The sequence below is a fragment of the Diabrotica virgifera genome, chromosome 3 (assembly GCF_917563875.1).
Source record: "Diabrotica virgifera virgifera chromosome 3, PGI_DIABVI_V3a".
Lineage (NCBI taxonomy): Eukaryota > Metazoa > Arthropoda > Insecta > Coleoptera > Chrysomelidae > Diabrotica > Diabrotica virgifera.
In genome coordinates this window covers 134723783-134750451 of record NC_065445.1, presented here as the reverse complement: position 1 = coordinate 134750451, position 26669 = coordinate 134723783, and the positions used below count along the sequence as shown (strand labels likewise).

At 32.3% G+C, this 26669-nt stretch overlaps 1 protein-coding gene and 2 long non-coding RNA genes across 3 annotated transcripts in view; 1 reads left to right on the top strand and 2 right to left on the bottom strand.

Moving 5' to 3' along the window:
• LOC114327489 (isocitrate dehydrogenase [NADP] cytoplasmic) overlaps window positions 1-15603 on the bottom strand; it is a 65571-nt gene extending 49968 nt beyond the window's left edge. The window contains exons 1-2 of the mRNA XM_028276129.2: window positions 15211-15603; window positions 8735-8964 (exon numbers count right to left, since the gene is read on the bottom strand). Coding sequence (XP_028131930.1) covers window positions 8735-8964; window positions 15211-15372 — 392 coding nt within the window. The 5' untranslated portion in view covers window positions 15373-15603. The remainder of the gene's footprint in view (window positions 1-8734; window positions 8965-15210) is intronic.
• Window positions 15604-18818: 3215 nt separating this feature from the next.
• LOC126882083 (uncharacterized) lies at window positions 18819-20473 on the top strand. The gene is made up of 2 exons (XR_007697120.1): window positions 18819-19145; window positions 20015-20473. It is a non-coding gene; the product is annotated as an uncharacterized LOC126882083 (long non-coding RNA).
• Window positions 20474-24713: 4240 nt separating this feature from the next.
• LOC126882082 (uncharacterized) lies at window positions 24714-26419 on the bottom strand. Its single transcript, XR_007697119.1, has 2 exons — window positions 26039-26419; window positions 24714-25169 (listed from the first exon to the last, which is right to left on the bottom strand). It is a non-coding gene; the product is annotated as an uncharacterized LOC126882082 (long non-coding RNA).
• Between the last annotated feature and the right edge of the window lie 250 nt (window positions 26420-26669).

Below are 26669 nucleotides of genomic sequence, written 5' to 3'. Positions count from 1 at the left end.
AGCAGAATCTTGTTTTCGTCAAAGATTATGATGCTACAATATTAAAATAAAAAGTATACCCAAAGTTTAACACGGGAACCTGCTTATTATAAACGAAAGAATAAATAGGTTTCAAATAAAAAAAAAGATTTGTTATTTGTTGATAAATTGTTATGTACTAGGTTGTTCAATAAGTTTTGCGGTTCGATAAGAGAGGGCGCTACTACTAGCCTAATTTTTTTTTGTTATGTTGGTACACTCATTATATGAACGTATGTGAAGTTTTATTTTAATCTGTCAATTCATTATTTTTTTAGAAGCCATTTTTTATCGATGGGTCACAGTATTTTTTACAATGGACATAATCAAGTATTGTGCAGTGATTGAATTTTTATTTTTGGAAGGTTTAAAAGCAAACAAAATTTATGAACGAATATTGAAAGTGTATAAGGACTCTTCGCCTTCAATTATTACAGTCGAAAGTGAGTTGCTCAATTTAAACGTGGTAGTTCAAGCCTTGAAGACAATCTACGTCAAGAATTCCCAAAAATAGCAACAACAACAACAGAAATCGTAGAAAAAACACAGACTATAGTATTGGAAGCTCGTCGAGTAACTGAAAGTGATTTAATAGAATCCCTAGGCATTACATTGGGCAGCGTAAGCAATATTTTGGGCGAAGTATTGGGTTTCAAAAAGCTGTGGTCACAATGGGTGCCGCATTTGCTGACAACGGAACACAAACACATTCGAATGTGACTTTATCAGCAGCAATATTTAGGGTGTTTTCGAAAGGATAAAGTAGATTTTGTGTGTCGATTCATTACAATGGATAAGACGTGGTATATCACCATGATCCTGAATCAAAACAAGAGGTTAAAGAGTGATAGAATCTGGTTTTTCGGCTCCAAAACGAATATTGTGTCCAGAAATCGGCCAAAAAGGTTTTAGCATCAGTTTTTGGGATGTTAGAGGAATTTTTGTGTGGATTACTTGCAAACTGACAAAACAATAAATTCTGGATATTATTGTAACCTTTTAGAATAGCTGAAGAAAGAAAATCATGAAAAAAGACCCGGTTTGCAAAAGACGAAAATCCTTTTTCATCAGAACAATGCACCGTGTCATATGAGCGTTTTACCAATTGCTAAAATCCATGAAATAAAGTTCGAATTGTGAGAGCATCCACAGTATTAATCAGATTTGGTTCCTAGTGACTTCCATTTGTTTCAATACCTAAAAAAATTTATGCGTGGAAAGCGTTTTTCATCAAATAATGAGTATATAACAGCTGTGGAAGCCTATTTTGCAGCCCTTCCTGATTCTCCCTGAGGGATAGAATTTATAAATTGAAATCTTATTGAAATAAGTGTATTGATGTTCGGGAAGACTATACTGAATAATAAAGTGTATTTCAAGTCACAAAATTGTGTTTTTCTTATCGAACCGCAAAACTTATTGAACAACCATAAGCAGGTTCCCGTGGTAAACTTTGAGTAAACACTACTGTAATCTATAATCAACATAGTCTTTGTAGTATGATATTCTTTCGATCAAAACAAGATTCAGCTTATGGATAAAAAATATCAATGTGTTTGAAGGTCAAGTTCAGACGTTCCTCAAGGCTATATATTCAAACGCAACGGTATATCAATTTTTTGTTTATAGATTTTTTAAACTGACTTATTTATTCCATATAAAATCAAAATGGAATTGCGCATTTTGAAACTACTTGATTTAAACTTTCATCTAATATTTTCTGTTTTTTTAATTTGATGTCCAACCTATTGAAAAATGGCTTCTAAAAAACGCCTTCTAAAAACGGCTTCTAAAATTGCCTTTTTACTGCATTTTAAATACACGAGCGGGACACCCTCAAAAAAGCGCTTAGTTTTCGAGATACTGACGACGGAGGGGTGAATGGCTAATTTTATTCATACTTTATATTTTCGAGGGTGCTAAAAACGAAAATGAGGTTTCTTTTGAATTTTATGTGGGGGAACATTGTCAAAATCGCAATTTTAACCTAAAAATAAAAAAAATGAAATCACGTTTTTTTGCGTTTACCTCGCTACAACTCTGTTCCTTTTTAATATTTTTTTCTGAAATTTTTACAGTATATTGCTCTAACATGTCTGAAGACAACGGTACCTGTTTCAAGCTTTTATTCTTATCCCGATAAAGGTTATGAATTTTCCAAAGAAAAAGGGGCGGATTTGTGCATTGCAAAGTTTAATCGCAAAAGTTGTGTGACGAAGTTTAAAATTTAGCTTCCTTATCACGTTTATGTTAAAGTAGAGAGTACAAAGAAGTTTTCTGGTAAGTTTTAGATCAAAATGTTTTATAGAAAAAAAAATAGTGCAACTTTTAATGTCGACATTAGAAATCCCGAATATAACGCTTATTTTTCGAGATACTGACCACGGGTGGTGAATGGCTAATTTTGGTCTTAGATTATGTTTTTGACAGTGATGAAAACGAAAATGAAATTTATTTATTTTAAATTTTAAGTGGGGAAATATTGTCAAAATTGCAATTGTATCCTAAAAATAAAAAAAAATGAAATCACGTTTTTTGCGTTTAGCTCGCTACAACTCTGGTCCGTTTTAATATTTTTTTCTAAAGTTTGTATTACACTATATATCGCTCACTTTTTTGAAGACAATGGTTTCTGCTTTAAGCTTTTACTCTTATTCTAGTAAAAGTTATGAATCTTTTAAAGTACAAGGTGCAGATTTGTGAATTGTTATTTAATTTAGTTACACCCGACTTGGGCGTCGAAACGTTAATAAAATCATTTTTTTTTAGTAAAATTGTGGCTTATTTCCAATTGAAAATAGTTGATTATAAAAATGCCACAAGAAAATAGCTTCAGAACAACATCGATAATAAAAGTTGCACTATTTTTTTTCTATAAAACATTTTGCTCTAAAATTTTCCAGAAAGCTTCTTTGTACTCTCTATTTTAACATAAACGTGATTAAAAGGCTAAATTTGAAATTTCGTCACTCAACATTTGCGATTAAACTTTGCAATGCACAAATCCGCACCTTTTCCTTTAAAAAATTCGTAACCTTTATCAGAATAAGAATTTAAGCTTAAAACAGGTACCGTTGTCCTCAGAAATGTTAGAGCTATATACATACTGTAAAAATTTCAGAAAAAAATATTAAAATGGAACAGAGTTGTAGCGAGGTAAACACAAAAAACATGATTTTTTTTATTTATTTTTAGGATAAAATTGAGATTTTGGCAATGTTTCCCCACATGAAATTTAAAATAAATCTTATTTTCGTTTTCAGCACCGTCAAAAACATACAGTGTGTCTAAAATTAGCCATTCACCTCTCCGTGGTCAGTACCTGGTCATTTTAGGGGTATCTTTCGCTCGCCTAAAATGTTTATTGGCATTTTACGCTTAGAGCAAGCATATTAAGAAAAAAATCACAGGAACTTTCGTCTTAAAATATTGCCAAGTTATTAAAAAAAGCGAATTCGAAGAGAAAGGTTTTATAATTTACAAAAAAATACTGGATCCTGTGTAAAAGGTATATTTAAAGACCCCAATAAGGGTAACATCATATTAACAAAACGTTTTCGGATTAACAAATAATCCATCATCAGTGTTAAAAGCCAATAGCATTCATGCGTGAGCCACCAAAAAGTTATGGGTAAAAACCCTTTAAATGTTGAAAGATCTTAAATGGTATTACTACATAATGTTCACAATAAAAATGGATGCTGTAAACTCTCAAGTTGACATTCAACTCTCAATATGTGAGGTTCATCCCCTTCACATTACATCTACGTGGGTTAGAGTCCTGTGTTGCCCTGGGTAATATCCAGGAATATTTACCACATCCATTATTATTATGAACATTATGTAGTAATACCATCTAAGATCTTTCAACATTTAAAGGGTTTTTACCCATAACTTTTTGGTGGTTCACGCATGAATGCTATCGGCTTTTAACACTGATGATGGATTATTTGCTAATCCGAAAACGTTTTGTTAATGTGATGTTACCCTTATTGGGGTCTTTTAAATATACCTTTTACAAAGGATCCAGTATTTTTTTGTGATTTATGGTATACAGCCAGCTAGGTACACGAATTTTATTTTCATCGTGGATTTTTGTTTTATAATTTGTTTAAAATTTGTTATAAATAAATAGGTTGCCATGGAAAATTGTCGGCAAACTTTTAAACATAGCATATTAGCATCGTAATCTATCGATTAAAATAAGTTTTAGCTTGTGAGTATAAAATCAACCATTTTTAGACAAAATCCAGCCACATAATAAAATTATTCATCTGGGGTTAACTCATTTTAAAGTTTTATGTCACCAAAAAACACCTAATGCAATAATAGATACTTAGTTAATTTCGAAAATAACGATATCATGCATGAAATACAAAAATAAATCTCAAGTTAACTAATATCTGTTATCTTTAATTTTAACGATAACAGAAATATACAAATTTTTTGTTATGTCATTATAGTAAATGTTTGGTGAATTAAACTGATATTATTATTATATTAAATATATATTTATAGCTTGTCTCCAATGCCCATTAAATTTACTTTAAATTACAATTTCTTTATTTTATCCAGAAACTGTTAAATATAGTTTCTATGAAAATGTTTTGAAATTAAGTACTTTCCAATAATAAATATAGATTCCATGAAGAATTATAAAATTGTCATAATGAAGTTCTTTTTTTTTCTCTTCTAGAAGTCAATATATGTGACCCCCCCCCCCAGTCACCAAGTTAAGAGCTAGACAAAATATTGAAAAACATGCCTCCCGGGCCAAGTAGCAGTTTCATCAATACGCCCTAGGAGGTCCCTAGGGACCTCCATGGCGTATGGGGAAATAATTGTTATTTAACTTACTGTGCTTTCAATTTAATTTTCCATGATTAAAAATATTTTTATAGCTTACAGTACAAGCCAGATTTTGCTACCACTTCTTTCTTTTATTTATATATTTATTAGATTTATTTATATATGTATTACAGAATCTACTGATCGTCTACTTATTTAGGTATATTAGGCATATAGGTTATTAATTGAACTTAACTCATCTATTCGTTAATCCACATTCATGTAAATGCGTGAGTTTTATGTGATTGCTAAAATGTATACAAGAATAAAATGTACCAATGAAATATAATATGAACTCAATGAAGTTCATAATCAGATTTTACTGATACACCATTACTATCAGCACAATTCAGTGGTAGTCCAGGGCGCATCTGTTTTGAGAAGGACGTTGGGAGGTGACTCAAATTTTTTTGCAGAAATTGCTTGAAAATAAATCAAATAATAATATTTGAGTTATCCTCCCTCTCAAAAAGGTCCGGAACATTGTTTAAATAATCAAAATGTCAAAAATTGGAGGAAAAATTCGATTTTTTTCTTCGTTTTTTGATTATAACTTTAAAAGTATTCATTTCCGAGAAAAGTTGTACTGACATAAAAGTTGCGTAATTAAATTTCCTACAATACAGAATTGGTTAAAAATTTAAAAAAAATAGTCACCCTAGTTGCAAAATAGCAATAATTGCGAAAAAACCATACAAAAACAAGTATTCGCATTTTACGTTTTTCAACCATTTATGCTACACTTAGGACCTTCATATTTCACCCAGAAAAACTTTATGATACAGTAAAACAATACTGTAAATTTCTTTAAGATCGGTTTAATAGATTTTGCAAAATAAATTTTGCAATCCAGCTTTCGCAAAAAAATGCATTTTTTCAAAATGTTACAGGACTGAAAATAAAGCAGATAGCAAGTTGAAATTTTTTTTGCTTATAGAAGTGTACTGTACCTTTCATTTGCAATTTTCAAAATTAAAATCGATTAATTACCACGGTGTCAGAAAATTTTTGAAATAAACAATAATATTTGGTGCTACGCGCAGGACAGCGGTGTTCGATTCACACAAGTTGACTTCCACCAAAATTTCTTCCAATCTTTATCTAATATATTATTTTCTTAATCTATATTTTGTTGTATTTTAATATTTAAAAATTCTTGAAAAAAATGAATATTTTTGGTCTTCTAAAGTGTACTAGTACCTTAACTCTTTCGCGACAGCCATTTTTAAACGTGCCTTGTCCATATACGGGAGGCACATATATTTACTTGCATCAAAATGTACTTCAGAGCAGAAAACGCTATATTCATTTTTATAAATAATTAATAAAACGTTTAACTTGTGTGCTTGTTTATTCAATTTTACTCTAACGAACTTGTTTATACCACAAAAGTCGGGAAATGCATAGATGCACGGAAGTGTTAAATGGAAGCGCAATGCTTAAAAACCCCATATACAGGGTAATTTATTAAGAATCTCCAATCTCTGAGTTGTAGATTCTAGACCTCAAAATATTAAGATTTAACCCAAATCACTTATACGAAATGTGCCTCGTTACTGAGTTACAGGGTGTTCTATTTAAAAATTTAATATCCATTTTTACCCAGTACTTTAAAACTATTTGACATATCCTTGTCATACTTTGCAGAAATCGCACGGCCGAGCGGCCGTGGGTAACGGCATAAACGCTGAACTCATACGCCAGTAGACGTGGGTTCGATCCCTGCCAAAGACAAACCATTTTCATTTCCAATAATGACACGAGCCGTCTCACCGTGCCTCGGAGAGTACGTTAAGCCGTCGGTCCCCCTGGGCTAGTGTACATCGACACTAGTTACTTGAAACAGGGTTAAAGATGTAATTGGCGCTGGAACTATCCGAAAGGATCTCCCCGGCAAAAATGCCATACGATATTATTATTACTTTGCAGAAAGTATAGTTGCCGTACACCCTACTAAATTATGATAAACAAACGTTTCTGGCTACTACCAGAGGCGTACGACAGGGGGACAGTGCATGGTTTACCCTTCCCAAATTCTACGCCACTGGCGAAATTGCTATTTTAGCACAATATTTCGATTTTCCAATACTTTCTATGTAAATAATATACTCTTCATTCGTAACGTTAAGGTCATTAGTTTTCGAGATATTTGAAGTTGAAAATGAAACTACGTTATTTTGATTAATGTATTGTGCCCCTTCATTTTTAACTTCAAATATCTAGAAAACTAATAATTTTATCGATACAAATTAAGAGTATATTATTTGCATAGAAAGTATTGGAGAATCTAAAAATTATGCTGAAATGGCAATTCCATCAGTGGCGTAGAATTTGGGAAGGTTCAACCATTCATTTTCCCCTGTACGCCTCTGGTAATAGCCAGAAACGTTTATTTAACATAAATTAGTAACGTGTGCAGTACCTACACTTTTTGGCAAGTATGATACGGCAATTTTAAATACTTTTAAAGTACTGGGTACAAATAATTTTTAAATTTTTAAATCAAACATCCCTATTACATAAATATTAACTATTTGTATCCAGTATTTTAAAAGTATTTGACATATCCTTATCATACTTAGCAGATAGTGTACAGTAGAAAAAATGAAAGAATACCCATGAACGAACATATAAAACACGCTGTATTTTCCGGTCACCGTGTTAAACAAAAAATTGGCCAGCGCAAGTACATGTAATAATTATTGTTACATGTACTTGCACTGGACAATTTTCTTTGTGACACGGTGACAGGAAAATATAGCGTGTTTTATATGTTCGTTCATGGGTATTCTTTCATTTTTCCGACTGTAGATACTGTACAACCTACTAAAATATGTTAAATAAAACTTTCTGGCTAGTACCAGAGGCGTACGACAGGGGAAAGTGAATGGTTGACCCTCCCCACATTCTACGTCACTGGCGGAATTACTATTTTATTGCAATTTTTCGATTCTCCAATACTTTCTATGCAAATAATATACTCTTCATCCGTACCGATAAAATCATTAGTTTTCGAAATATTTAAAGTTAAAAATGAAGGAGCACAATACATTAATCAAAATAGCTATGCCGTTTCATTTTCAACTTCAAATATCTCGAAAACTAATGACTTTAACGTTACGAATGAAGAGTATATTACTTACATAGAAAGTATTGGAAAATCGAAATATTGTGCTAAAATAGCAATTTCGCCAGTGGCGTAGAATTTGGGAAGAGTCAACCATTCTCTTTCCCCTGTCGTGCGCCTCTGGTAGTAGCCAGAAAAGTTTATTTATCATAATTTAGTAGGATGTACAGTACCTATATTTTCTGCCAAGTATGACAAGGATATGTCAAATAGTTTTAAAGCCCTGGGTAAAAATAGTTATTAAATTTTTAAATACAACACCCTGTAACTCAGTAACGAGCCACATTTTATTTAAATGATTTGGGTTAAATCTTAATATTTTGAGGTTTAGAATCTACATCTCAAAGACTGGACATTCTTAATGAATCACCCTGTATGTGACAAGCAAGCTTTTGCACGTATATGCGGTTCCCGACGTTAAAGGATTAAAAAAGAACATTTCTTCTTTTGATCCTACAAGAGGTACTTTCAAACTGGGGCAGTTCAAATAGTAAAGGAACATAAATAAGATATAAATGATTATTATAAATAAGATTGATCAATGTGGATCTAAAAACCACTCTAAAAGAATCTGAGACTATACAGAGAAAAAATGTATACTTCTTTGAAGAATGTACAAAGTTTAAGAAACCAAAATAGTCATACAGAGTTATACATACAAAAATGTAGAATAACACCAATGACACATATACCAATAAATTTCAAAGTAATCTATATTATTATTCCATTTCCTGTACTTACCTTCCAATGATAATAGGATTGTCCCATCCCCTAACCAACCTAGGGATATTTTTGCAGATGATTGGTTCTCTGAAGACTGTACCTCCTAGGATATTTCTTATGGTACCATTAGGGCTCTTCCACATCTGCTTCAATTTGAACTCAATCACTCTGTTTTCATCAGGGGTGATAGTGGCACATTTGATTCCAACATTGTATTTCTTTATGGCTTCAGCACAGTCTATTGTTACCTGAAATAAAAAAATTAATTTACCACTTAACTGAAAATTGAATTAAAAGAGAAAGAAAATGAAAATATTATGAATTTACAGCAATTGGGAAAAAAAGCTTGCAAAACAATAAACTACATGAATAATTTTGATAAATAATTTGTTACGTTATTACAATAATTAATATTGATTATGATCATCTGATTTCGTTTTATAATAACTCTTAGCCAATTTCAGTAATCAAAATTTGACATATCAAAAATTTAATTATGTACTAAGTTTAGAAGACGGTTGGAACTGGGTTCAGTAATCAGAGTATAACTATTGCAATAGTTACACTAAATTACAATACCATTAGAAGAGAAAAAAATAAGACAATTTCTAGAGCCTTCAGATCTTGTAGGTGGTGCTCTTTGCGCTTTGTCATGGTCTCTAATTCTGTGAGGTCACCAAGAAGAGGTGGTAACTATGGGTTACACTCAGATTTAATTTCCTAGTCTTGGCATGTGAGGCTCTGCAACCATCCATTCTCTGGCTTCTCATGGGACAAGAATAAACCAGGAACAAACAAACTAAACAGGTAAGTATCAGTCAAGCTTATAAACCAAGTGTTTTGGAAAAGACTTGATGGGAGAAGATCTGTAAGATGCTCTAGAAAAAGGTGGAAAGACACAGTCAGAGAAGATCCGGAGAAAATGGGAGTGAGACACTGGGAAATAGTGGCACAGGACTAACAAACATGAAAGGCAATAGTAAACACTGCAAAGACTCACAAAGAGTTGTAACGCCATTCATGATGATGATGAGTATCAGTCACCTTCTTCTTCTTCTTCTTTAAGTAACGTGCCCAAATTTAGGCGTGGGTAGCTTCCTGACGAAGGTTTCGGTGCCATGAATATTTCTTCCTACCAATTCCTCTTTTTCTGTCAATCTTTCCGTTGAGTATTAACTGCAGCATCCTGTATCTGCTACCTCTCATTATATGCCAGAGATATTCAAGTTTTCTCTTGTAAACCTGAATATCTCGGGCAGTCAACCTAATCAGTCACCTGAAAAATATGAAATTTGATCTTGTCACAGTCTGTACTTCTGAAGATAAACAAGAACTACTAAAAAGTGATAAAAAAACATGGTGATGACAGCAAAGAATCAAAAATTTTTAGCTAGATAGCAATATCAAATAGAAAAGCTAGTAGTGAGCAAGAATAAACAATGCAGTGACAATAATAATTAGTATCAGTTGAATCAGGGAATAGATCCAAAAGAGGCTCATTTTTTTAAATATTCAGTACCAGTTGAATCAGGCACTAGATCCAAAAGAGGCTTAACAGCAGATGGTAAAGCCTATTTGATAGTCACAAATACAGATGTGGGGTAGGTATAGGACTAGGACCTACAGTAAAACCCCGATTATCCATGGACCAGATGTAACATGGATAATTGAAAAGCACAGATGATCCAAATATATAATATTTCTTATAGATAATCCATATACATGCTCAAGAAAAAACCCAGTTAATATGATAAGCTTAAATATTGGTGAATATGAATTTGAAAAGGTAGAACATTTTAAATATCTTGGAGTCTCAGTTAATGGAACTAATGATAGAAGTATCGAAATTAATGAAAGAATCCAGACAGGAAACAGAGCCTACTGGAAATACAGTGACTTCCTCAAAGATAAGAAGCTTACTCAGAATACAAAACTGAAAATTTACAAAGCAGCAATTAGACCAGTAATCACATATGGTGCTGAAGTAATGTGTCTGACACAGAAAGAGGAAGAAAGATTGAGGATCCTAGAAAGGAAAATAATTCGGAGAATAGCAGGACCACTAAACTTAGGTAATAATGAATTTAGAAAACTCATGAACCACGAAGTAAGAGAACTTCTGAAAGGAGAAGACATCATCAGATTTATCAAGGCACAGAGACTCAGATGGATGGGACATATAGAAAGGAGGAATCCAGAAGCCATTATCAAGAAAATTTCCAAATGGAGACCTGTATCAGGCAGACCACGAGGAAGACCCAAAACTAGATGGGAGAATCAGATAGTGGAGGACCTTAAGAAGATGGGAGTCAGAGAATGGGTAGCCAGAAGCAAAAACAAGAATGAATGGAGAAAAATTGTAGAAGATGCCAAGTCACACAACCAATTGTAAAACGAAAATGTTAATGAGGATTGATACACCGTGACAAACGAATCAAAAGAGCCCAAAGAGGGCAGCAATCACTCCGCTAGGAGTGTAGATGCCATGATGAAGATGAAGAATGCATATACAGTAACCGCCATGCTATAGACACACAGGCACATTGAGCTAATACAGTCCTGGACACTTCACTTGTTGCACTATTTACTTTTATGCCCAGAATTAAATAGGAACAGTTCACATTAGACTAGCACTATGGTTCTTTTCATGAGGATTTTTCAGTGCATCACAAATGATAGAAAAAAAGGTAAGTCCGTGACAATATACATTTATAACATTTATTCTAACATGACATTTTAGTTAAATCTGACAGTTGTCAAATTTTATTTGCAATTGGGCATAAAAACAAATCAATTGTCTTTATTGCATTTATAAAATGGTATTTTCTTTGATTTGTATAGTCTTATAAATTGTACAGATTATATTCGTAGATATATTATTATATAATTAGTAAATCAATTTTTTTCTATTATAGCACCATCTATCGACAACTAGAATAATCACTGAACTACACACACCGGCAAAATTAGCCGAACACGTTAAAAATGGGACATGTTTGATGTCTCGTATTTCATAAACCAGTGGTCCGATTTGAGTGATTCTTTTAGTATGTTATAGCCTTATTATTTAAGAATATCGGTGTAATAATATTGTTGCTAGACAGGTAAATGTCATTTTATACCGGGTGTAACAAGCATACTGTGTTTTTTTCTTAAAGTTCGGAACACCCTGTGGAATATTCCAGCGTATATTCATCATTCTCTTTGCCTTATCCCTATGCGGGGTCGGCTTCCCTAATTGCATTTCTCCACACAATTCTGTCTTGGGTCATATCAATGTTAATCCCCTTTACCAACATGTCCTGCCTTATCGCCTCCCCCCAGGTCTTCTTTGGTCTTCCTCTCCTACTCCTTCCAGGAATCTGCACTTCAGCTATTCTTCGTATTGGGTGATTAACGTCTCGACGTTGAACATGACCGAACCATCTTAACCTATGCTCTCTCATTTTGGCATCAATTGGTGCCACACCTAGACTTCCCCTAATATACTCATTTCTAATTTTATCCTTCTTTGTCACTCCACTCATCCATCTAAGCATTCTCATTTCCGCCACATGCATTCGTTGTTCCTCTTTCTTTTTCACTGCCCAACATTCAGTCCCGTACATCATAGCCGGTCTTATGGCTGTTTTATAGAATTTTCCCTTCAGCTTCATTGGAATTTTTCTGTCACACAACACACCACTCGCTTCTTTCCACTTCATCCATCCAGCCCTAATTCTACTGCATGCATCTCCATCTATTTCTCCATTACTCTGTAATACCGATCCTAGGTACTTAAAACTATTGCTTTTCACAATCATTTCACCATCCAAAGATACCATTTTATTTGTAGTAGCTCCATCTTTAAATGAACATTCCAAATACTCTGTTTTTGTCCTACTAAGTTTTAAACCTTTTTCCTCCAGAGCTTGTCTCCACTGTTCCAGTTTTTGTTCTAAGTCTCTTTCACTATTTCCTACTAACACGACATCATCAGCATACATTAAGCACCATGGAATGTTACCCTGTAGTTTCGCTGTTATCTGGTCCAAAACTAATGAGAATAAATACGGACTAAGCACAGAGCCTTGGTGCAATCCTACTTTCACATGAAATTTATCAGTCTCTCCCACACCTGTCCTAACACTAGTCGTTACTCCCTCATACATATCCCTCACAATCTTTACATATTCACCAGGGACTCCTTTCTTATTGAGTGCCCACCACAGAATCTCTCGAGGAACTCTATCATATGCTTTCTCAAGATCAATGAATACCATATGAGCGTTTGTTTCTTTACTCCTGTATTTTTCCATCAACTGCCTTATAATGAAAATTGCATCTGTTGTTGATCTACCCTGCATAAAGCCAAATTGATTCTCGGATATTTCGGTCTCTTCACGTATCCGTCTGTCAATTACTCTTTCCCATATTTTCATGGTGTGGCTAAGCAGTTTTATAGCCCTGTAGTTTGTACATTGTTGTATATCTCCCTTGTTTTTGTAAACAGGTACCAGTATACTGCTTCTCCATTCGTCTGGCATTTGTCCGACTTCCATAATTCTATTAAATAGACCTGCTAGCCACCTTGTTCCTGTCTCTCCCAATGCTCTCCATACTTCCCCAGGAATATCATCTGGTCCTACCGCTTTTCCTTTCTTTATTTTTTGAAGCGCTTGAGCCACTTCCTTGTTGGTTATTTTGGTGACCATTGCTGCTACTGTCTCCGTTGACTCTACAGGCTGTCTGTCAAATTCTTCATTTAATAAGCTGTCAAAGTACTTTCTCCATCTCTTTTTGACTTCCCTTTCGTGAACTAGTATTTTATTATTTTCATCTCGGATACATCTAATCTGATTAAAATCTTTTGCTTTCCTTGCTCTCTGTTTGGCTATTTTATATATCTTCGTTTCGCCTTCCCTGGTATCAAGTTGATCATATAGGTTTGAATACGCTTCTGCTTTGGCTTTTGCTACTGCTCCTTTCGCTTCCTTTTTCGCCACCATATAGTTTTGAAGATCTGTGTCGGATCTGGTTTCTTGCCACTTTTTATATAATTTTCTCTTCTCTTTTATTTTTCCTTGTACTTCGTTTGACCACCACCAAGTCTCTTTATCCTCAAACTTTTTTCCTGACGTTTTCCTAAGTATTTCAATAGCAGTCTCTCTTATACTACTGGCCATTTTTCTCCAAATTGTATTAGGGCTTCCTTTCATGTTCCAACATATTTTTTCTACTATTCTTCTCCTGAATAGACCTTCTTTCTCATCTTTCAGCAGCCACCATTTGATTTTTTGTGGTCCTCTCCGATATTTTTTTTTTTGACGTAAGAGAACTGTCAAAACATTAGAATGTGACTTTTCATTATTGCCATGTTTATTATATATATGGTAATAATGAAAAGTCACATTCTAATGTTTTGACAGTTCTCTTACGTCAAAAATTTTGACCTACGTAATAACGTTTTTGTAGTAAAAATACTATAGCTGTTAACGTACATAACTTTTTTATTATCTCACATAAGTAAATGAATCGAAAAGGAAAATGATAAGCAAGCCTAAGTCTACAATCGAGTATTAATTCTAATATTTTGCATATGCTAGAATATTCCACAGGGTGTTCCAAACTTTACGAAAAAAAACACAGTATGATTGGTACACCCAGTATAAAATGGTATTTACCTGTCTACTAACAATATTATTACAACGATATTCTCAAATAATAAGGCTATAACATACTGAAAGAATCACTCAAATCGGACCACTGGTTTATGAAATACGAGACATCAAACATGTCCCATTTTTAACGTGTTCGGCTAATTTTGCCGGTGTGTGTAGAATAATTACCAAAGTAATGCCTTTTTTTCTGCCATATACAATTTAATGCTTTAGAAAGAAATCGAAAAACTGTGAGGCACTGAAAAATGCTCATGAGAAAAACCTTAGCAAACATTTGTTAGTTTAATTGCAAATCTTATAATCCGGACATGGATAATATAATCGGGGTTCTAGTGCACATAAAATAGTTTTTCAGGTCAAAAATGAGAATGACTCAACAAATTATAAGAGGGCATACTATCTTTAGAGATAGAATAATAGTGTTTGTGTAAAGAAATTTTTAATTTATTTCCATTATAATACAAAAAAACTATAAGTGGGTTTTCAATTTTTTTGCACTCTAAGTTTTTCTCTTTTTAGGATTATTGAATTGCTATTGCTATTTTAGGTATATTCGTCTAGGGGGGGGGGGTCATGACCCCCGAGACATCTCCCTTGGATCCGCCACTGAGTCCACAGTTTCCTAAGAAACTTTCATAAACTGAAGGCATGGTACAAAGGCGTCTTTGTACCATGAACTGAAGGAGTATAAAATCTAGCAAATTACACTAGCCCTAAATTTTAGATAATGAGAATAAAATATAAAATTAACTTTTCCTGTCCTAATTACATACAAAATATATAAGAAATATATTGATAATTGATGTATATAATAATGTAATATGTAATACTTACTTGGTCATTAGTTTTATCACGGTTTTCTATTCCTAAATCGTATACTTTTAGATCAATGTCCAAATAGGGAAGGATTAGTTTTTCTTTGATGGCATCCCAGATAATCCTGGTCATTTCATCTCCTAGGATATCCACAACGGTACCGGCCTTAATTTTTCCCATTTTAGTATTTTTAGTACAAGTGGAATACAACAAATACTTATCTGCCGAATGTGTAGACTCCCTAAGACACGCAAACACAAACTGAATACGTGGAAAAATAATTTTGATTTTTATTCAGAGCAGCAAAACCAAAAAGAAAGAGGGGTTTGACATAAGGTGTCAAAGATCAACTTTGACAACTGGAAGGGAATTACAAATTCGTGGAACTTTGTAGCTGTCCAAGATACTTTTAGAAAGACGTATGAGTTTTTAAGTTTACTACTCAACTGGCTGACTTTTATTTGACTTTATGTATTTTCTAAATTAGGAGTGATTAATGCTACTCGGGCCGGAAAATTAACGAATAGAAAAAACGTGTTATTTTATAAAATGGAAATAAAATAAGACTTGAATATTAAAGGTAATATGTTTTAATACCAGAGGCGGCTTTACCTATTGTGCAGGGTGTGCGGTGCACACGGGCGCCGGGATTTTAGGGGCGCCGAGCACCAAAGAGCGGGTCTTTTACTTTGTTTCAACATAAAATATGAAAATTTTTTAAATAGGAGGCGGAAGATGAATCAGTAACTGACGCGAAAATATATTTTAAAGTAAATTTTTACTATTACCTATTAGATACCTCAATTACTAAATTTGACGAACGCTTCGAACTTTTAAAGCAAAATAATGACACTTTTTCGTTCCTTCAAAAATTAAAACACTGGTAGGATAAAACACTGCAGTATGCGGAGCCCCGCATACTGCAGACTTTTTATTGGCAGATAGTTTAGTCGGGATGGGCTGTTAGTACGCATACTGAGCCAACTAAACAGTCGGGTTGGTGAAGAGGGCGCACACTATCAACAGCCGACCGACTATTCTCGAACGATTTAGTACTAAAGTTCTTATTTGACTGCTGAAGTTAGTAGTCGCACAATGAAAAAATTATCCAGACATATTATCGCTCTAATATATCGGAGGAGGAAATCCAAGAAGAGATTGCGAGAGTATTGAGTGCATCATAATTTACAGTGAAAGAAATAAGACGACGTGACGGTTAAAAGTAACAGACGTGATCCAGAAGATTGCCATGTTAAAATGGAACTGGGCAGGACACATAGGAAGAATGGAAAACAACCGTTGAACGAAGCAAATTCTTAAATGGCGACCAAGGACTAGCAAAATAAGTAGAGGCAGACCTCAAACAAGATGGACTGATGACATCAAGTGAATGGCTGGTCACGAACGGATGCAAAAAAAAACAACAAACTAAAATGAATGGATACACTTAAGGAAGGCTTACTTCTGGCGATGGATGGAATAGTTGTTGATGATGCTGATGAGATGAATTCTCAGTGATAGATTATTTAGTGAAAAATTCTACACAACGTATTCTAAATTACTTGATTACCCAAAAAAGTTTTTCGCCTTTTATCGGATGATCTAGTCACCTTCAATGAACTAGTCATGCTAATTGGGCCATGCAGGTTTCTACAAGTAACGATTGTGAATTAGACGATGCCATTTTTTCGCTAAATATTCAAAAATATTCGCACTGCACAAGTATTGGATACCAAAACTAGGAGAGAATTGAACTATCGACCGATAAACAATCGTCGTGTGTGCGCAAGTTCTAGTTAGCTCACACTGATTAAACTGTCGGCCGATATTTGGCCGACAAATTAGTTTGAAGGCAAACTATCTGCCGATAAAAAGTATGCAGGGGCTCTTTTGGGTAGGTTTTTCTGACGCCGTGAATACCTATTAGCTCCCGACATCATTTAATATTGGACTATTTACATCTGGATTTTTGTTTACAATATAAGTGTACCTAATACCCTCTAATACCCTATGTACTAGTACTAGGAATAGGTAGGTACCTATTCGACTATTCCATTTTGACTGCGCGTCTACCAAAGGGCGCCAGAGCATCGACTGCACACGGGCGCTACATGGGCTAGAGCCGCCTCTGTTTAATACAAAGAAATATGTAAAGTTCAACCACGAGTTATATCAATATTACAAACAACCCTCTAATGCAAGATCTAAAGGAGAGTAGCCGCAGGGAGACAGATACTTGGAGGCGGATGCTGGGGGAGGCCAGGGCCAGGGCCCCACTTGGGCTCTAGCATCATAGGAAGAGGTGTAAAGGTCGTAATATATAAGATATCAATTCTGCAAAAAATATAGGTCAACCTTGATCAGGGGCCTAGCTACCGCCGTATCAGCCATATCAGTTATACGGCGCCCCCGACATAGAGAAGCCATCGACAACAAAAAAGCAAAACAAAAATGCATTTAAGAAAATTGAAAAAAATATTCCACAATTTCACTATTGGGTCGTACAGTCATTCTTCTATTAGGTTTTACAATAGCAATAAAATTGTTGGTCGCTTTTGTGAGGCGCTTAAGTGCAATACGAAGACTGATTTTACTGTTGCCATAATATTCTTACTTGATTTGGTTTGGACGACTATACCGAGAAATGAGCCTGACATGTGGTGACTGTCCAAAAATTTACATCGGTCAAACTGGCAGAGCCTTTGACAAACGCATAGCACAACACAAAAGGGCTTTCAATAGTAGAAAAACAGATTATACGTACGCACTTCACCTTCTAGATCATAATAATTCTTTTATTGAAGAGTTTCAAATTCTTCAGATCCAAAATAAATGCCTTAAGCTATCTTTATTAGAATCAATGGAAATTAATAGATTAAAAAAAAGTAATTGGACTTCGTAAGCCCTAGGTTTTTCATCACATTTACTATTTCTGCGACTATTGGCACCGTGCGTCTCCCCTCTATTTACAGAAATTTACAGTCACGTGACACGCTGTCAGTTTTGTAAGGACGTTTTAGTATTGACTCTTATGGGATTATTTTTTAAACTTAAATATTTTATTTTCTAGTGATAATAAACGAATACAAATTGTTAGAATTCATTAGTTATTCTTTTATAATGTTATTTATAGTTCAAAAATAGTTATTTTTCTACAACCACTATTCAAAGTGCACTTTTCTGCACGGTTTTATGTTAGCAAACTTGATATTTTCTCACAGTATAAGATATTTGACATTAGTGTGCAGAAAAGTGACGTTTCTGTGCCGCAAAGTGACGTTTCTGTGCCGCAAAGTTCTTTTCTGCACAGTTGACTACCTCATTCTGAGTAACGTTATATTCTGTTTACATCCGTGGACTACCGCATTCTGAGTAACGTTATATTGTGTTTACATCCGTGGTTAAACTTTAGACAAATATATAACCTATAAGACAATTATTATATTTAACTATAGCATAGAAACTAAATTATGGATGTTACAACTGTTTTATTTTACAATTTTATTCTTATTAAACATTTTATAATTATCAAATAACCAATAAGGATTTAGCAACCTGTGCAAGAGACGTCGAATGTAGTAGGTTTTGTGTAAATCCGTGACTGCATAAATATTATGTCAATTGGGATAAACCGTAATCGTACCCCTTCCTAACTGCCAAAGTGTCATGGCCGCCGTCGGGACCTATTGTGCTGACATTTACAATGTTTACATATAGAAAAGTTTGTTTTTTTCTGCTTATAATGCCGTTTTCTAAAGATATTAGTGAACAAAATCGATTTGCTAACAATATTTAATATATTTTAAATGTGCTAAAATTGGATTCAACAGCAAAAGTCGCATAAATAACATATAAATGACGAATTTGTTTACCTATTACAAATGGGGTTATGTGGTTGTAACTGTTTATTTTGGGAATAAAATGAAAATGATCAATTAAACGACTGGAAAACTGTAAGTATTACAATTAAAACATGTTTATCCTATCACAAGAGTTCACTTCATTTTAAGAAAGCTAATCATTATTATACAATAGACATGTATAAACTGCCATGTACTTTTAAGGTTACTTTTGATCTGTTTTCAAAGCTTATGATTAAATGTTACCTCTTTATTAATTAGATTTGCCAACAAAAGATGCATGATTAAGGCCAAATGCAATTCCTTTGCTAAAGTCATAAAAAAAGTACAAATACAGTTAAAAAAATTATTTTAAAAAGGTCTCTCAAAAGACATGAAAATTATACAACAACTCAAAAAACTAGAGGATGTAAAGAAAGCCAGGTTATTGGAAATGGAATTCCTGTTTAATTGAAAGCCAGTAAACTATCCAAGACTTTTCAGAATCAAATGTGTCAACTTGTAAAACGATTCTTCTGACATTTTTAGTAAAAACCAGATTATCCTCAAGAAAAATTCTGTTTAAGTGAGACTCAAAGTCATATTTGTGAATGTGTCATCTTTGAATGAAACAATTTTTTTACCTAAACAATTAAATGTATGGATCTAATTAAAAACAATGCTGAATCAAGTACAGTTACAGAAATACAATCCTTTGAACTTCTAAATGTGATTGTTGAAAGTGTTGAAATAGCTACTGCATAGGGATTCGAAAGGGATAGACTTGTTATGAACGCACTTGATCATGTACTTCTTACTGTTATAAAGTTGAAACAAAACTTATTTTATGCTTTTTTATCAGTCACTTTTAATTGTGTATCAACTTTACGTGGTACATCGTGCAAAAATTGCTAAAAATGCAAACATTATATTTATTTTCTGTGTTACATTGGATACTATGATTGAATGTCTTCCTCTTTTAGATAGTGAAGTGAAGAACATCTTGAAGTTCCAATGATGTTTCAAGATGAGATAAATCGAAATAATGGTTGTATGTTAGAAGGACAGAGAATACGAAGAAATGTTATTGCTGCATACTTAGTGTAGTGAAATACAAACTTCAAACATTATAATATATTTTTTTATTTCAAACATTTCATATGATTATGAAAGAACATCTTCCTCTTTAAAACAATGAAGAAGTGAAGAACATAATAAAGTTCCAACGAAAATGATTCCAGATGAGGAAAATCGAAATAATGGTTGTATGTTACATGTATAGAGAATACGAAGAAATGTTATTGCTGCAAACTTAGTGTAGTGAATTAAAAACTTATTGTCAAATACAAATCAATTTATTTCATACTTTTATAATATATAGTGGTACAATTTTATATGTGTTCAAATAAAAATATTAATAAATAAAATACAATAAACACAAATCATGTATATCTTACAATGAATTACAAAATCAAAAATTAATTACAAAAATATCAAAATAAATCTAAAATATTAAAAAGTAACCCATAATTTTTATAGTACCTACATACTTTGGTTGGTACTCTAATAATTTGGAAATCCATTAAAGTTTGTAGATGGAAATTGCAGGTATCTAAAAAATATATAAAGTAACTCAACAATCTCTTTTCAATTAGGGTTGCAGTTGATAAAGATGAATGACCCTTGCTCGGGAAATCAAATGTATCTAAAAAAAAATTAAGTAACAGCTTTCTAACAAAACAATCTTAGCACTAAACGGAAACAAAGATACTGGTAAGTATTAAAACATTTTTTGAAAAATCTTTCTGAAAGTGAAAATAAAGACTACTCTCTATGGGAACAACTAAAACTGGGTATGCTTTACAAAAAAATGTATCCAGAACAAACTTCTTCTCTATAAGGCAATACTACTACAAGTCTGGATGTACAGGATTTAATTCTGGGGAACTGCCAGTAACACATAATATGCAAAGACTACAAAGATTCCAATCCAAAGTCTTTCATGATGTCCGATTTTTTTAGTACCACTACCAAATATCACGCTAAACTTAAAATTCTTACAATGAAGATAGCTAAAGCTTGAGTACACATAGATAGATCCAACCAAATAAATAAAAACAATTAATGTATGTAAAATGTATGTTAGTCTTCTTCCACTTGCAGAAGATATTTTCAGTTGTTTGTGCCACTGTGAACTTAAGATCTCTAATATTAACCGATGATAAATTTATGAAAACTGATTTTAAATATTAAAAACTTTCAGAGATATTTCAATTTTCGAAACATCTTATAAAAGAGTGAAAAATATTCAGAGACACCTTACAGCCATAAACCAGTAAAACTAAAATATTTAATGTTTTTGTATAAATTAATATTTATGGACTTTTTAAATATATCTTTAAAAATTTTATGATAAATAAAATGATTTTGAGTAAAGGCAATATTTTTTTGTATGGTAATAGAAAAGATTAATATTTGAAATCATATACAGCATCACATTTTATAAATTATAATCTTTTTATTATAAAAATAGTAATACCGTGTGTCTTCGGATGGGGTGCCCAAGAGGAAAAACTTTTTTATTTTCAATTTTAGCGAAAAATGTCATTCTTGATAAAAACTTTTGCTTGTTCTAAAACCCCATAAAATGAACTAAAATTCAAGTTTTTCAAATCCTGCTTATTTTTATAGCCAATTTTATGTAAATCCCTATAAATTTTTGCACTAAGTTCGAAATTGTAACAATAATAACTTGGGAGAACAACCCTTTCACTTCTCTGGATTACGAAGCCAGACTTTGTCGTTCTCCTTGAATCATCCAATTATTTATTAATTAAATAATTATTAATACAACAATTTTAATAATGAAATTTATCACAAGATAAATTCTTTATTGATAGCTTAACATTGTCAAAAAAATTGACAATTCGCAAATTATTTATCGAAGTTGATAGTTACTAAGCTACATTGTGGCTTGGCAACACTAGATTATTGTTAAGATTTCAAACTTAGTGCAAAAATTTACATAAAATAGGGATTTACATAAAATTGGCTACAAAATTAAGCAGGATTTAAAAAACTTGAATTTTATTTCGTTTTATGGGGTTTTAGAACAAGCAAAACTTTTTATCAATAATGACATTTTTCGCTAAAATTGAAAATAAAAAAGTTTTTCCTCTTGGGCACCCCAACCGTGGACACACTGTATATAATTATAATACTAAAATCACAATAAAGATGCACTAGAAAGAAACAAACACAAGACATGATGAATGTTATGAGGAGCACTCACAAATCATGATTTACAAAGTTTATACATTGTAAATCATGATTCGGGAGTGCTATTTGTATCATTCAACATGTCTTGGGTTGTTTATTTCTGGTGCATCCTTATTGTGAGTTTAGTATAAGAGAATTACAAGTTTTATGTTAAATCTTCTGAATCAAATTTTTGTTAGGTATCATGTCACTCTTACTAATTTTATCCCATAAACACTTTGAAATAATACATTTTTTAGTTTCATGACTGTTATCAATTGTTGGATATCATATTGGCTACCATATTCGCTATTGTGGCTTTATTGACAGCAGCTCTAACTAATGATGATGGAGTCGATTTTCCATACTATGGTCTTAGATTGTTCAGCTATGATTGTGAGATTCTACCAGAACCACATTTACCTTGGATCTTTCTCTGAATTATCAAATGCAAAAGTTCATATTTTTTAGGGTGTTTCATACCTAAGTATTATTGACCTAAGTATTCCAGCTTGTGTCTCTTTAGTCAAATGGAAATTATTATATGAAACTCTACAAGAACACATTCATATTATAATCAATTAAGTATATTAATTTTAATCACAAATGTTTATTGGTTGAGAGAGTGACTTTTTTACTTATGCTCAATCAAATATTTTTACTATTTTCTGTTAGTTTTTTAATAGTTATTTATGATATAAGTGTTAAAAGTACACATTTAAGGCACGCATGTGAAAGTCTGCAATTCACATGAGTGCCTTAAAAATGTACTTTTTAACACACATATCATACAATATTTTTTCTGCAAACGTAATTACAGAATAATATCTACAAAAACTTTTTTCTACAACCGTGTTAAAAATTCAATTTTTAGCACTCCATAAGAGCATTAAAAATGCTACTTTAAGGCACAAGTGCTTTAAAATTTTTATGGCACTGCAATTCGTATTGACCGTATAGACAATTTTGATGTAATGTCACAAAAATATAAAAATGGAATGTCAGTCAAGTTCAAGTAAAAGTTTTTGTAGATATTGTCCTGTAATTACGTTTGTAGAAAAAATATTGTATGATATGCGTGTTAAAAAGTACATTTTTAAGGCACTCATGTGAATTGCAGAACTCGCTATCGCTCATTCTGCAAACTTTCACATGCGTGCCTTAAACGTGTACTTTTAACACTTATATCATAAATAACTATTACTTGAACTGACATTACATCAAAATTGCCTATACAGTCAATACGAACTGCAGGGCCATAAAATTTTTAAAGCACTAGTGCCTTAAGGTAGCGTTTTTAACGCTTGTATAGAGTGCTGAAAGTTGCATTTTTAACACGGTTGTAGAAAAAATAAATTTTATGTATATTTTATCTAAAAAAGTATTTAAGCACTTAAATATTTTTTCAAAAATAGAATATTTTTATGAACTTCTTTAATTCTTTTTTATTTTAACTTTAATGCAATCTGTTATCATTATAACAATATGACAGATATAAAAAATGACACAGTGGGAACTACACTCAGGGGTGAGAACTCTTTACATATTTATATTAATTTAGTCTACATTACCATATTTCTGACTTTTTTACAAATTAGTAACTACTATCTACTTCCCAGTGGTGTAGAGATCTGTAACTTTTCTTAACCCTCTAGTGCCCTAGTTTGCCTCAAGGCGGGCCATAATAAAAATTTCCATGCTTACTATTTAAGTATTTTATAGCTGCAATACCGAAACCAGCCTCTGGACTAGATCAGATAAGCATCCAGCTTTTAAAAGTTTGGGTGATCAGACAGATTTTTACCCTATAATTTTCAGTTTAGCATGATATTTGGTAGTGGTACTAAAAACATCGGACATCATAAAAGACTTCGGATTCAAATCTTAATAGTTATTGCATATTTGTATTACTGGCAGTTCCCCAGATTTAAATCCTGTACATCCAGACTTGTCGTAGTATTGCCTTATAGAGAAGAACTTTGTTCTGGATACATTTTTTTGTAAAGCATGCCCAGTTTTAGTTGTTCCCATAGAGAGTAGTCTTTATTTTCACTTTCAGAAAGATTTTTCAAAAAATGTTTTAATACTTACCAGTATCTTTGTTTCCGTTTAGTGCTAAGATTGTTTTGTTAGAAAGCTGTTACTTAATTTTTTTTTAGATACATTTGATTTCCCGAGCAAGGGTCATCTTTATCAACTGCTACCCTAATTAAAAAGAGATTGTTGAGTTACTTTATATTATTATATTTTTTAGATACCTGCAATTTCCATCTACAAACTTTAATGGATCTCCAAATTATTAGAGTACCAACCAAAGTATGTAGGTACTATAAAAATTATGGGTTACTTTTTAATATTTTAGATTTATTTTGATATTTTTGTAATTAATTTTTGATTTTGTAATTCATTGTAAGATATACATGATTTGTGTTTATTGTATTTTATTTATTAATATTTTTATTTGAACACATATAAAATTATATCACTATATATTATAAAAGTATGAAATAAATTGATTTGTATTTGACAATAAGTTTTTAATTCACTACACTAAGTTTGCAGCAATAACATTTCTTCGTATTCTCTATACATGTAACATACAACCATTATTTCGATTTTCCTCATCTGGAATCATTTTCGTTGGAACTTTATTATGTTCTTCACTTCTTCATTGTTTTAAAAAGAAAGATGTTCTTTCATAATCATATGAAATGTTTGAAATCAAAAAATATATTATAATGTTTGAAGTTTGTATTTCACTACACTAAATATGCAGCAATAACATTTCTTCATATTCTCTGTCCTTCTAACATACAATTATTTCGATTTACCTCATCTTGAAACATCATTGGAACTTCAAGATGTTCTTCACTTCACTATCTAAAAGAGGAAGACATTCAATCATACTATCCAATGTAACACAGAAAATAAATATAATGTTTGCATTTTTAGCAATTTTTGCACGATGTACCACGTAAAGTTGATACACAATTAAAAGTGACTGATAAAAAAGCATAAAATAAGTTTTGTTTCAACTTTATAACAGTAAGAAGTACATGATCAAGTGCGTTCATAACAAGTCTATCCCTTTCGAATCCCTATGCAGTAGCTATTTCAACACTTTCAACAATCACATTTAGAAGTTCAAAGGATTGTATTTCTGTAACTGTACTTGATTCAGCATTGTTTTTAATTAGATCCATACATTTAATTGTTTAGGTAAAAAAATTGTTTCATTCAAAGATGACACATTCACAAATATGACTTTGAGGCTCACTTAAACAGAATTTTTCTTGAGGATAATCTGGTTTTTACTAAAAATTTCAGAAGAATCGTTTTTACAAGTTGACACATTTGATTCTGAAAAGTCTTGGATAGTTTACTGGCTTTCAATTAAACAGGAATTCCATTTCCAATAACCTGGCTTTCTTTACATTCTCTAGTTTTTTGAGTTGTTGTATATTTTCATGTCTTTTGAGAGACCTTTTTAAAATAATTTTTTTAACTGTATTGGTACTTTTTTTATGACTTTAGCAAAGGAACTGCATTTGGCCTTAATCATGCATCTTTTGTTGGCAAATCTAATTAATAAAGAGGTAACATTTAATCATAAGCTTTGAAAACAGATCAAAAGTAACCTTAAAAGTACATGGCAGTTTATAAATGTCTATTGTATAATAATAATTAGCTTTCTTAAAATGAAGTGAACTCTTGTGATAGGATAAACATGTTTTAATTGTAATACTTACAGTTTTCCAGTCGTTTAATTGATCATTTTCATTTTATTCCCAAAATAAACAGTTACAACCACATAACCCCATTTGTAATAGGTGAACAAATTCGTTATTTATATGTTATTTATGCGACTTTTGCTGTTGAATCCAATTTTAGCACATTTAAAATATATTAAATATTGTTAGCAAATCGATTTTGTTCACTAATATCTTTAGAAAACGGCATTATAAGCAGAAAAAAACAAACTTTTCTATATGTAAACATTGTAAATGTCAGCACAATAGGTCCCGACGGCGGCCATGACACTTTGGCAGTTAGGAGGGGGTACGATTACGGTTTATCCCAATAATGTGTAATAATTGTTTAAATTTAAACAAATTAAGGCAGTGCATTAATTTTTTAACTGATTTCTGTGCAATTTATTTAGGTATAAGGAATTTAAATTGATTAGTAGGTATTAATTAAATACAGTTTAAAATTTATCACATAGGTACCTATTATAATTAATCGTCGTTTGGAAATTGTGATTTTTATTTTTAGGAAAAACTGTGCTTGTAGAAAAAGTATAGTGTGAAACACGTGCAGAAAGGTAATTTCTCACTCGTTTGAATTGCGGCACTCGCTTGCGCTCGTACCGCAACTTTT